The sequence below is a fragment of the Myotis davidii genome, unplaced genomic scaffold (assembly GCF_000327345.1).
Source record: "Myotis davidii unplaced genomic scaffold, ASM32734v1 scaffold228, whole genome shotgun sequence".
Classification (NCBI taxonomy): Eukaryota; Metazoa; Chordata; class Mammalia; order Chiroptera; family Vespertilionidae; genus Myotis; species Myotis davidii.
This window is the reverse complement of record NW_006300104.1, coordinates 260,383-274,097: the sequence shown is the minus strand read 5'-3', so window position 1 is coordinate 274,097 and position 13,715 is coordinate 260,383. Positions and strand designations below refer to the sequence as shown.

General features: G+C 39.9%; 1 protein-coding gene across 1 annotated transcript in view; it reads left to right on the top strand.

Moving 5' to 3' along the window:
- The window catches only part of PCSK5 (proprotein convertase subtilisin/kexin type 5), a 416,138-nt gene that overhangs the window by 183,171 nt on the left and 219,252 nt on the right, over positions 1-13,715 (top strand). Inside the window, exon 9 of the mRNA XM_006776508.2 lies at positions 2,518-2,618. Within this exon, the coding sequence (XP_006776571.2) occupies positions 2,518-2,618 (101 nt within the window). The remainder of the gene's footprint in view (positions 1-2,517; positions 2,619-13,715) is intronic.

Below are 13,715 nucleotides of genomic sequence, written 5' to 3'. Positions count from 1 at the left end.
GACCGTACCCTTTTATGTAATGATGTTTACTTTGAATTTATATTAGTTCACACAAACACTCCATCCATGCTTTTGTTCCGGCCCTCCGGTCCAGTTTAAGAACCCATTGTGGCCCTCGAGTCAAAAAGTTTGCCCACCCCTGGTGTAGTCCCATGTACCGAGAGGTTGCTGGTTCAATCCCCAGTCAGGACACATGCCTGCATTTTGGGCTTGAGCCCCCAGTATTGGGTGTACAGGAGGCAGTGATCAGTGTTTTGCTCTCACATTGATATTTCTCTCTCTCTCTCTAAAAATCGATTAGAAAAAATAATTTTAAATAAATACAGGAAGTTTTTTAATGTAGGAGTGTTTAGGGCTTTGTTTATCCAGACATCTTGCAGGCATCCACTGTGGAGGTTGAGAAGATGGCTAGAAACAGTCTTCCCTGCCTGCCAAATGCACAGTTGGGGCTCTGGCTCACCATTCAATCATTTAGGAAAAGAGTTCAAAGCTTGTCTTCTCTCTCCCATCACCAGGTCTGTGTGGTTCTGTATGTTTTTGTTTACCCGCCCACTTCTTGTGTATCAGTCCCTACCTGGTATGGAGAATCTGGTAACAGTGGAGGTACCAAAGGAGCAAAGGAAAGACAATGAGTACTGATGGCCTCTTGTGAAGCTCAGTCAGGATGTCAATCTAGATCCAACACAAGTAATTAGAGTCTACGCTGACCTCATGTGGCACTGAGGAAGGTTTTAGGGAGGATTCATTTTTAGGGAGTTACAAAGCTTTTCCTGGGAAGACCAAATTTATTTCCAAATCACCTAATCTCCACATTCTTCTTAAAGGATGCTCCTTAGAACAGCAGGGCTTTGCTTCTATCTCCCTGTGCCTTTCTGATGACCGTTCACCTCAGTCTCTTACCTGTAAACTATGAAGATTATATTTGTCGTGATGCTAAAGAAAGCTTTACTGATGTCTCCAATAACTGTTATGAGACCACCAGCTCATCTTACACGCCCTGTGAATTCCCAGCAGGAGTGATATCAGCCCCAAGGGGCCAAAAATGGATGCTTGTCAGGAGGAATGAGTTTACAAAATTTTAGATATTACAGTGGCTCATAAAATCTTACCCCATAGTGTTTAATCTCTTTTTAAGGACAATCTTAATTTAATTTTTCTTAGTGAAATGGTCATGACACAAAGGTTGACAAGCACCATCCTTGCTTGATGGGTCTGTTACTGAGCCATATTCACACTAAGAGGAAAATGTGATCTAGTTCTCACATTGTGATGGATGAAAATGAAGAAATAGCTGATGTCCTTCTATAAGATACTAGAGGCCCAATGCACAAAAATTCGTGCAAGAGTAGGCCTTCCTTTCCCCAGCTGCTGGCACCGGCTTCCCTCGGGCACCCGGAACCCGGGCTTCCCTCCTCTGGCTGTAGGCGGGCACCCGGGACCCAGGCTGCTTCCCTTCTTCGGCCACCCGCAGGCACCCAGAACCCTGGCTGGCTTCCCTCTGGCCCTGGCTTCATCAGGAAGGATGTCTGGTCTAATTAGCATATTACCCTTTTATTATTATAGATAAGATGTACTTAGTGCTGTAATTTCATATCAAGCGCATGGGTTGAACCTGGCTTTTAGTATTTGTATTAGATCTTTGAGAAATCCTTGGTTCTTCTATGTAACATTTCCATGAATTCTAAAAAAGTCCTTAAACGAATGTTCCCTCTATGGCAGAGCATACCTTTTGCTTAAAACCTGAGGCTCCCCCTACCTAACAGTTCTGGAAGGGCAGGGACCAGGCTGAGTGCTTTACTCCTTATGCTACCAATGCCTAACTCACTGTTTGGTTGCTGTGCAACATGACTGTATTATTAAAAATAGTGGGGTAGCCCTGGCCAGTGTTGTTTAGTGGTTAGAGTGTGGGCCTGCACACCAAAGGGTTGCAGGTTTGATTCCTGGTCAAGGGCACATACCTGGGTTGAGGGTTCACTCCCAGTTCCTTGGTTGGAGTGTGTGCAGGAGGCAACCAGTCAATGTGTCTCCTCTCTCACATCAATGTTTCTCTCTCTCCTCTCCCCTTCTTCCCTTCTTCCTTTCCCTGTGTCCTCTTATCCCTTCCCCTTCCTTTCTTCTACTCTCTCTGAAAAGCAATGGAAAAAATATCCTCAGGTGAGGATTTTTAAAAAGTAAAAGTATTGAGTAATGAAAGAACTGTAGCTTTAACTAGAGCTGGGACAAGGGTGAGGCAAGTGAGGTGTCTAGGGGTCTAGGGAATAAAATTTAAGGAGAACTTGCCCAACCCTTATGTTTCAGGCCAAACGCTCCCCTAGTCCAGTTTTCAAACCCTTCCCTTTCCAAAGTTGATTTAGGCGATTCTCTGGAAGTGATATGGTCATAGGAGCACAGGAACAGGGAATTTAAAACAACTATTTCAACACCCCTCCATTCCACTTGTATAAGTACATTTCTTTCTACTTGCACATGATTCACGGTGGCCCCAGATCCCTAAAAATGTGCACTTCTGTCTTCTAGATCACTACGGACCTGAGGCAGCGGTGCACGGACAACCACACGGGGACATCTGCCTCGGCTCCCATGGCTGCGGGCATCATTGCACTGGCCCTGGAAGCCAAGTAAGCCTTTATCTCTGTTTGTTTCCACTGGCGACAACCCCGCATCTCACGGACAGTCTACCCGCTCCCTAGTATAGAGCCCCTCGCACAACCCAGAATATAATCTTCCCAATCCCAACCTGAAAACTTCAAAGATTAGGGCTTTAAAAAAATTTTTTTTCTCCTATATTAAGGAAAAAGGCACTTTTTTTTATTTTTGAGTTTTTATATTCCCTAAAAAATCAAACTGTGTCATTACTGTATCAGGGAGTCATGTGCAAGCGTGCCAGTTGGCTCCAACTCCCTTGCCTTGTCGAGGTTTTCATTCTAGTCTGGGAATGTTCCTGTGAGTCTCGGAGTAGGCAGGCCTGCCCACTTCTGGGCCCCTTCCCTGCAGAACAGCAAGGCAGCTCAGAGTCCTTGACGACAGTACCATCACAGACTCATGCTCAGGGACAGAATATTTTAAGGTTACGGGACAGGAGCCCAGGAACAAGGACAAGCCACTTACCTTAAATCCTGTTTAATGTAGTTAAATTCTGTGACTAAAGAGCCCTTAGAAAGGTCCCCTGAGGTTATTTGCAATGCAGCCCATCTCTTCTTTCTCTAAGCACCAATACATCAATTTGTCTGAACTCTGAAAACCCAGTACAAATCTATACTCTCTTACTCTCCATTTTAAAATCCAAATGCCCAGAAAACTGAAGGGTTTTTTTTTGTTTGTTTGTTTTTTTGCAAAATTAACACCAAAACTCATTTAATTGCAAAGTTTGCCCTGATTTGATTTGAGACTATTGGCAGTCCTTATTTATTGTGAAAAATGCCTATATTTCACTACAGAAATATTAATGTGTTTGATTATGAGGTGCTGGCTTAGACTCCATTGGAGGTTTGTATAATATATGCAAGAGATAAGCTATCTGGGAAAAAAAGTTTGAATTTTAAATACATTTGGTGCAAGGTCTTTAGAAAAGGGGTTGTGGGCCTGTACTCAGAGGCCCTCCTGACAAGAGAATCATAACAACAAGGAATTGAAGTAATGATATGAGTGGTTTTCCCAAAATGGCCTTGCTTGCCTGTCTTAAGGAGAATGGAAGGATTCTTTCACCTAGTGTACCCTGATGTAGAACAATAGCAGGTGACAGGAAAAGAATACAAGAATCATAACATACTCAGGTATTATAGCAAAAAGGCACTTTTTATTCTTAACACAGAGGTGGCCTCACAACATTTCCTGCTGCCCCTTTGTAAGGCAAGGGCCTGTGGCAAGGAAGTTGGGCCTTTAATGTAATGCAGATGCAGTAAATGGCTAAGTCAGGTAACTCCTTGGATTGAAACAGGTATACCAACACAGGCTGTGGCTATGGTGATCTTATCTTAGTCCATTTGAGCTGCTATAACCAAATACCATAAACCGAGTAGCTTATAAACCACATTTATTTCTCACAGTTTTGGAGGCTGGGAAGTTTAACATCAAGATGCCAGAGGGTGTCTGGTGAGAACCCACTTTCTAGATGAGCTCTCTGGGTTCTCGCTTGTCAAGGCTCTAATCCCATTCATGAGGGCCCCCACCCTTATGGCCTGATTACCTCCCAAGGCCACACCTCCTAGGGTCATCACATTGGATATTAATTTTCAACATATGAATTGGTGGGGAGGGGAGAGGCACAGATATTGAGACCATAGCAGGTGTGGTATCCTTTGACTCCCATGAATGTTTGTATTTCTTTCTTTTTGATGAGGTTAAATATTAAATCATTTCAATATACCATATCTTTTAAAGTGTTAAAAGTTTGGTTTTAGCAAGGAACTGGCACTAATCCTATGAAATTCTCATTTTACAACTTTTCCCTGGACTGTTCTCACAGCAGACGTCTCGATGAAGTATCTGTGTTTTTAATTTGGTGGCTGTAAACTGGAGTTTTGAAAAATATATCATCTTCATTCTGGAATTCTAGATTGTTTCTCTGGAATATTTTTCTGTCCACAAAATATTGAAGGGGGGAAAAAAATCAGGAATTCTCCCTGCATTTCCCTTTTCCCTCAAAAAAGAATATAATCTCAAACTTGGCAACCCAGTACCATAACTGTGGCTGAATGGTACTCCTTGAGCTGCTGCTACAGTACTTATATTTTTAGTGATTATTTTAACCACTCTTTCAGTTCTGATGAGAAGTCCTTACTCTATTCTTCAAACAGTCTACAGTTGGATCAGGCCCTTTGGGGGCTGAGAACACACTGAGAGGCCGCGTCTGTTTTCTTTCCCTTGCATTTTGAGCATTTTTAAAGATTGATTTTTTCCAAAACTGTGATGGGTGGAAGAAAGGTCCCAAGATACAGTTTACCTGGAAAATCCACTGTATTTTAAGATTTTTTAAATAGCCTAGTTCGATTGTGGGGCCAAAGTACAGGGTAAATCATCTGATAAAATGAGAAACAATAAACCTTTCCTTGCAACGCCATTGTTTTGTGCTACAGGCCAGTCTTTGCCTGTAAGTGAAGCTGTACGTTAGGGGAAAGCAGTCAAAGAACTAAGAATGGGTCAGGCGTTGATGTTAACCGAGGATCATTGAGCAGTGGGCCTCCAGCGTGAGTAAAAAGGATCTTAAACTAGGAAACTGTAGTGAGGCTCTCAAATAGCAGAGTACGAAGATTATTGTTGTTCTAAGCCTAACCCTGGCAAAGAAGCCTTACCCATTCAGCCAGCCCCGGCCCCTGGCAGTCTCCTCTTACAAGAGGCTAGTACTTCTCAACACTTAACCCTGGTATTTTGAGCTTCAGCCTTTACTCTCACAAGTTACATCTACAAGGTACTCCCTTGTAAGGAGAGAAGAGAGGAATCTATGGCTCAGGACACTGCCAACACTGCCGATAGGTGCCCTGCTCAGGTCACAGGAGTCAGTGAGTGAGGGTGAGTGTTCAGGTAAGGAGCTGCACGCAGGGGCTGCCAGACCCTAGTGAACGTATGTCCCAGCTGTCTCTGCACAAGGCCGAATGCACCATTAACCTAATCTCACTGGGGTACAGTATTTACTCGGGGGAGACTCCCAATCCTCGCCTCCTCCCCAGGTGCTTGCCTACACCAGCCGATTGATTTGCCTGGATCATAAGATGGTGGATTCTACCTGGGATACATGGCAACCACTGACCTCTCTACCACTCTTTAAAAAAAAAAAAAGTTTATTGATATTTAGAGAGAGAGAAAGGAAGAGGGAGAGAGAGAGAGAGAGAGAGAGAAGCATCGATGTGAGAGTGAAATATCAATCAGCAGCCTCCTGCACACCCCCTACTGGGGATCGAGCCTGCAACCCAGGCGTGTGCCCTGTCTAGATGAAGCCCAACCAACTGAGCCATCCCGGCCAGAGCCTCTCTACCATTCTAATTCTTCTAGCTCCCCTAAGGTCAGAGCTCTTCCAAAAAACCTTCTTAGGAAACTAGGAGAAAAGAAAACAAATACAAAACATAGAAACAGATAAGCTTGAAGTATCCAGATCTCTTATCTGAGCCCAACAAAAGTCGAGCCATGAATTACCTCTGCTGTGACAGCTCCTAGGACTCCCAGGCCATCCTTTTCCTACGGGGTATGTAAGGACATGTGTTGCAACAACCTCCACTGTTACACCCCCCGCCCCAGATACTTGGGTAAAAGTGTGCTGCTCCCAAGACAGGAAGCTCGACAGCCGCCTGACAGTCTAAGCATGAACTTTGCCGCAGTTAGTCATTTAGGCAATTTCTTCCTGCTCCCAAAGCTATTTTCCGGGTGCATAGAGCTCTGAATCCTTTACCCTTCTCAAAATCATGAGCAGTTTCAAATAAGAAAAAATACTGTTATCTCCAAGGGGGGAAAACTTTTTTTGTGTTGGGGTACCCTCGCCACATATGTATTGGTTCAGAAGTTTATAATATTTCAATTATTTGGATTTTGTGGACTTCAGGGTTGTTTTCTGGTTTTTTAGCTGAATGAATAGGGAGTATGTAATCTGTGATTATGAGGGAACTAATTACCATTTGGTAATATCTTTTTTAGTCACATAATTCAAAAAGTTCAAATAAAATGAGTGTCTGGGTGCAGTTTTTTTTAAATGAAGGAAGTGGTGTAACATGACTAATAGTTTTAGAGGAGCAACCTAGAAGAATGTCAAGTCCCATTTGGAAGTCGCCTTATGTCTCGAGGCCAGTATATATCACCGGTACTCTAGACCTGTGGAAAGAAATAAAATGTTGCTAGCAAATGATGTTTCATATAAAATGGTTTGTTAAGAAGAGTTGAAATAACTGATATGCAAAAATGTTCAGAATCATAAACTATGTTTTACCCAAAGTTTTCCTGATCTGAACCTACAACTATTAGCAAAGAAAAGCTATTTTAGTAGAGTATTTTATATGTTAAATTATCAGCATTCGCTTGGGAAATTCAAAATAAAAGTTCACCAAAGAAACTTTTTGGCCTAGAATTGCCAGTAGTCTCTCATTGGAAAAGTGAAATATTAGCAAACATGAAATATTGCATAGTGAATGGTAAATAAAAGGGGTGAGTTGGGTAGAAACTTCTGAAGTTATTTGGGACTTAGAAAGAAGGACTTGATATAAAGAATCTTCCACAAATACTTGTTTTTAAGTGACTCAAAAACCTTTTCCTCAAATTTTGTATCTCAGCGGACACAGGGATACCTTCCCTTGAAAATGCCTAATATATCTTGATGTAAATTTAGGAAATATACAGATTGGGGTGGCAGCTGTTACTCTGTACTGGAAACATACCTGGTACCTGTTAAAGATTAGTTGCCTCTGTTGTTATGTTGTATGTACATACATGTGCTATTTCTGGGTAGGTTTATCTACTTTCTTCTTATTACCTATCTACTTTCTCCTATTTCAGTAGTCCTGTTACGACTGGTTTATAGAACATACCCATAAAGTTATATGTAGAACATAGATGATAGAAAATATAGAGAGTGAATATACTTCTGATAATTTAGAAAATTTCTATAACTGTACTATCGATGTTTTTTATGGATTATCTTTCAAATGAGGCTTAAACTCCTAGAGAACTAAGGATTATACTTTATGGTATTTATTCAGGTGTATATAAAAATGTCTATTGCACATTAAAAAATGTAAAACATCATGCTAGGAGCAAAGTGGCTTAGGTAAGGCATAGTGTAAATAATTGCAAAACATGTCCCTTACCTTCAAAGGATCTTAGAATCTCCCTATAGAGGCAAATAAGTACATGTTAGTGTGCATTTCACATATACACAAATTATTTAAGAAAGCCAATGAAATAGTTTGGGGGAAAGGCAGTGGAGAGTGCAGGACTTGGGTGAAAATAGAAATAGCCTCCATAGCAACCCAAATTGGAATATTGGTACCATGATATTTTTATATCTTCCATGACACCTAAGCCCAATGTTTGAACACGGTCAATTCTCTAGTCTGATCTTCTAATATTTTGTATAAGGAAAATGAATTTAACAAAATCACCGAATTTTATTTTATTATTAATTATTTTTACCTTTCCATTCCTTTAAGTCAGTGGTTCTCAACCTGTGGGTCGCGACCCCTTTGGGGGTCAAACGACCCTTTCACAGGGGTCGCCTAAGACCATCGGAAAACACATTTATAATTACATATTGTTTTTGTGATTAATCACTATGCTTTAATTATGTTCAATTTGTAACAATGAAATTGGGGGTCACCACAACATAAGGAACTGTATTAAAGGGTCCCGGCATAGGAAGGTTGAGAACCACTGCTCTAAGTGATTAGTGACCTCCCCTCACTGTCTCAACTCATTTCTTTTCCTGTTTACTGACCATTCTCTGGAGCTGGGCTTCACCTGGGTAAAATAAAGGCATGATGCTATTCCCTTCTTAGCTTCCAAGAGAAGTTCCTCAACCTTTGATCTTGAGTGAAAGGGATACTTCCAGACATGGAAAGGTCAAAGTGTGAAGACTTAAGACGCATTGAGCCACAGGGTGATTCACACCATATGCTGTTGATTTCAAAACGCTGTCCCCCAATAATCTTTTCTTGGGAAATTAAGCTTACCATCTGCATTTCTTAAAAACCTAAAAAAAGCCCACCTACAGAAATTTGATGTGGTTCCTATTGATCAACCTTTTATGTCTTTGCTTTGCATTTAATGTCTCTCTTATCTATGTATACGTCCAGTGTGGGGAAATGCCAAAGATATTGGGGATAGAATTACTGTGAGAAGTTAATTCCTGGGACAGTTGAGAGCGAGTCTGGACTTCTTAACAAGCTGAGTTCAAGTCACTAATTGAAGGGCTTCAAAGTCCTGGAACTAACCATCCTGGAAGGAGGCCACATAAGAAGGACTTGGTAGACCTAAACATTTCTAAATATTGGGATTAGCATCATAGTCCTGATCTCTTGTAAACTGTTCTTATCTTCAATTTCAGTATAAAATGTTCCATTAAAATTTCTCCCAAGGGCTACATTCAGCTGTATGAAAAGTTGGCAGTGGGCAGGGAGCACAAATACATTTGATTTTGAGGTAAAATAGATTGTCACCACACCAGCTCTTTTCTTTTGGGAGAGTTTCATTTATCTCATCAATACTTTTTTTTTTTAAGTAGATGCACAAATAGTGAGAATACAGGCATAAATGCCCACATTGCATATAATTACAAAGGTAGAGAAGTTATCACATATTTGTTTCCTTTCACATACTCTTAGAGTTTCTTGTGTATTATAGTGTTCTGGGTTGGGCTTGGAATTTAGCTGAGATTTCTGGCATGAGGGGTCAGGGTCTATAGCTTGAGGAGAATTAAAATGTAATCAGGGAGGAGATTTGTAAAGAAGGTTTGTGAGGTAAAAACAGCACACATTTCCACCGGAGGCCAAGCGGACAGAGAAGGGATGTACTGTCCTGGAATATTCCCTATAGTGAAATAATTGTAACCAGACCCACAGAGCAGTTACTACGGGCCTTCTGCCAGGACTGTGCATGAAAATAGCTTTGTTATGTCTACATACACACAGACAATACACTGTGTCCTCTAACACTTTTCAAGTTCAAATTATTTGGAAGCCAATTTTCACTGGACTCGACTTTGTACTAATGGTTTAAAGCAATGCAGCTTCCAAAGGTATCCTGTATTACTGGAAAAGCCCTGGTCAACAGTCTCATTCACCCTGTATTATCTTGACATTTAGCCAGTGTTTTCCATCTTCCTAAGATGAGGAGACTAAGGACCTTGATGGATAGTTGAGTTGCCCAGGGACTAAACTGAGGACAGAGAAGTTATTATTAGGTCATTGTTCTCTGCCTCTTTTTTGCTTAGCTGTATTTTTAAAAATAGATTCTTCACTGAAAATATTTTGCTCTCATTACTATGATAACAAAGGTTGTTTCTTAAAAAGAGTAATTCTCTCTTGTTACAATCCCAGAGCTTTTCCTTGCATAGCCGGTCACATGGCATTTTCAAGTGTTTTATGTAATATGTTAGAAATGTCTCATGTTATAAATACCTAATTCGTGATCTAACGTAGGAAATAATGCTTAAAAATTAGAGATGGAAAAGACCTTTACAATGTCCTCTGAGATATAATTAATTTCATGGCAATTATATCATTATCTATGATATGCTGCCCTCTCTGTACCACCTTGACTAGAATCCTATCTCACAGTATACAATACCTGGAAATTCAATAAACAATGATAGTACTCTGAGAAAATACAAAGTAGGAAGTTTCTCCCAGCTAAGTCCAGCAAAAAAAAAAAAAAAAAAAAAAAAAACGGAGGTAAGAAGGGATTTTGAAAGGAAACTTAAAATGTCCTCTCATTTTTCTCATCTCTGAAAGGCATATGAAGAGAATATGCATGTTGCTAACATAGACCTTAGACGGAATCATTCATTCATTCAACAGACATGTGTCAATGGTTAGTTCCATGCTACCCATTATGAATTGATTCGTGAATTGACAGATGTAGGCCTTTCATCCTGTTCGGCGAGACAGCCTATAAGAAAGCACATGGTCAGTACAAAGAAAAACATAGAGTAATGGGACTATTTCACATAGAGTGGTCAAGGAAAGACCTATTGGAGAAATTGACCTTTTAGCTGAGATCCGAAATGAGAGCAGGAACCAGCCTTGTAAGGAACTAGACTGAGAGTTCTAAGGAGAGCGAGGAGCAAGTTGGGAAGACAGTGTCATTGGAATAAGACGCCTGGATTTGAGAAATAGGAAGATATATATGACTAGTGTGAGTTGAGTGGTTGGAAAATTCCAGATCACATAGAGCATCCTAGTAAGTAAGCATGATAAAGATCTTTGGGGTCTTTTAAGGAGGGAGACAGGACTTGATTAAATTTTTAAGAGATCATTCCAGCATCTCCTAGAAGTACTGATGCGGGAGCAAGGCAGGTACATCTTTTGGGAAGCCAGTTCAGAAGAGGTTTGAGTAGCCTGGTCAAGATGATGGTAATTGGGACAGAGGGAAGTGGATTGATATGATATATATTTGGAATAAGCTAGTATATCTTAGGGGAAAGGAAAAGCTCAGGGCTGAGTTCTAGTTTCTTCGCTCAAACCTTGGGTAGATTGTACACCATTTGCTGACATAGATAACCTTTGTTCTTCTCGTGGGATTCTGAGAATTGAAAGAGGCATAAATACTCAATGGGACAAGACCTCTGGGCCTACAAGACCTGTAGCAAATTTCTCCTACAATGATTGCCTGTGCTTTGGTTGTGCTCCCCCAGTGGTTTATGTAATTAATCTTTAGAAAATGTTTTTCACTGAGAACATGATTGCTATAAATGACTGAGGCAGTTTACATTTTAAAAAAAATAGAAAGAAAGTAATAAAGAATATGGATTTATTTGCATTATAAATTGCTCATGTACTGCCATGTCCTTTAAATAGGGTGTTAATAGCAAATTAATCTTTATGCAGTTACCCCATAAGATTACTAGAATATCTGCTTATTATTAGCGAGTTTACAAGAAGTTTGTAAAACTTAGTCTCTTGAGGGTTTCTGGATTTTATTTATTGCCAGGAAAGTTTTGTTCTTGATAGTGTCTATGGTAACGCCCCAAATACTATCAAATATATTTTTCCTTGCTAGGAATAAGAAAGCTGACTTTTTTCAAGGTCCATTATAGTTTCACACCATAGTCTGCCACTTAATCACTTTAATCAAAGCATATTTCAGTACATTTCTGCAAAAGGACTTATATGGCTTCATCAGCTATAGCTGCCTTTGTATTTTGAAGATTCTCAGGTATATTTCTAAGCTCTGTATTGAAACTCAGTTGAAAATTCAAACCTAGTTTTATACCAAGTGATCTTAGGCTGAGTTCGGAAGTCAGTCTTGCCTCTGCCCACATTGTCTTGACCTGTAATTTTTTTACTTCTAGGGCATTTTTACGCAATTTGTTCAGAAGAACGTAATTGTTCCTAGTTCCATTAGAATGTAGTTTTTGTTTTCACCTGATTCCAGCATTCTCCAATTTCTCTCTTTTTAACAATTTTTAATCACAATATATTTTTCCATCAGTAGGAGAGAAAAGGGAATAAGAGAAATACAAATGACAGAATGAAAAGCCTATCATTTCACTAGCATATAAGATTTATTCAGCCTGACATCCACAAGTCGATGTGGCATTTGATGTGTCAAACGCTCCAAGCAATAAATTCATAGTGAAATAAACTAGTACCTGGAATGGAACAGGCAACACAAAAAGACATTCTGTGGCTAAATGATTGGGTTCTTCCTTACCATCTTGGATTAAGTTTTCATTTCTCTATTCATGATGCTTCTGAATTTTATTATGATGAAGTACACTTTTATATTCTTTGCATAGGTGTGACTAAGAGAAAGTAAACTTTTATATCATTTGCATATTGCAGAAAGACAATACACCTATGAAGCCTGGTAGTATAATGCTAACCAATAAAGACCATAGCACATGGCTGTAGCGTTCTGTGTATGAGACAAAAAGATTCTTCTTGCCATTGGCCCCAAACTGAGTGTGGGAATAGTGCTTAATGGTGCAACTGCTAAAGTAGAAAATGAAATGATGAAATGAACCAAACAGTAGTCAGCTTTCGTTGCATGCTAACTCTATGCCAAATACTGAGCAGAAGGCTTTCATCTGTAATCTCATTTAACCTCAAAGCAGTACCATACAGTAGTCATTATTACCATATTTCAGATTTGGAGAGTGAGGCTTAGGAACCTGCACAGGTAGTAAATTGCAAATCTGGAAGGTGAACTAAGGCAATGTGATGCCAGAGCACACCATCACACTGCATCACCTTTCTCTTCTAAGAGCTGTAGAAAGTCATGGTTAATTACACCTGGGTGCTATGAAGTAGCAGGGCTATGGAGATGGAGAAGGGTGCCAAAACATTGAACAGGGGTGATTTAGGAAAATTTGGCAGAAGGAGAGTTATTTGATCTATATTTTGAAGATTCTTTTTTCCACTTCTGTTGCATATGAGTCATACAGAATATTGTTTAAAAGTGCAGATTTCAAAGCCCTCAAGATATTTGGGGATTTAATTGCAATGGCCCATAGATCACAATTAGAAACCCCCTCAGTCTGTAAGCTGTCTTGAGAGTGGGTATGAAGTAATAGCCCCAGCATTGAGAACAAAGGCACATAGTAAGCAATTAAATATTAGTATAATGAATGAAGAAATGAATGAATGAATGAATGAATGGAGAGAAGCAACTCTCCATTTGATTATTCTAAAGTATGGATAGATAGCTATTCAGGTAGTTTGAAATTAGTGGGGTAAAATGCTAGCAAGGTCAGACTTAACTCTAAATGTTGATTGATTCATTCAAGAAATATTTATTGAGTCATACTTGTTACCATCATTTCTTTATTTTGAAATAGACTTTTTCACATATCTGAAATTGCTAATACATCTTGTAGCCACAGTTGCAATCTTTAACATTGTAGTGCGGATGTAATTCAGTGCGTCTCTGGCACTATGCTTAGATTAGAATGCATCTATGAGCAAAGCATGCTTGTTCCATGCCAGAGCTGCCAGGAGTGGTAGCACAGGTTGAGCACAGATGTATGTATACTTTGCACCTAGCCCCAATAAAGCATATACTCGAGGTCTGGGAGACAT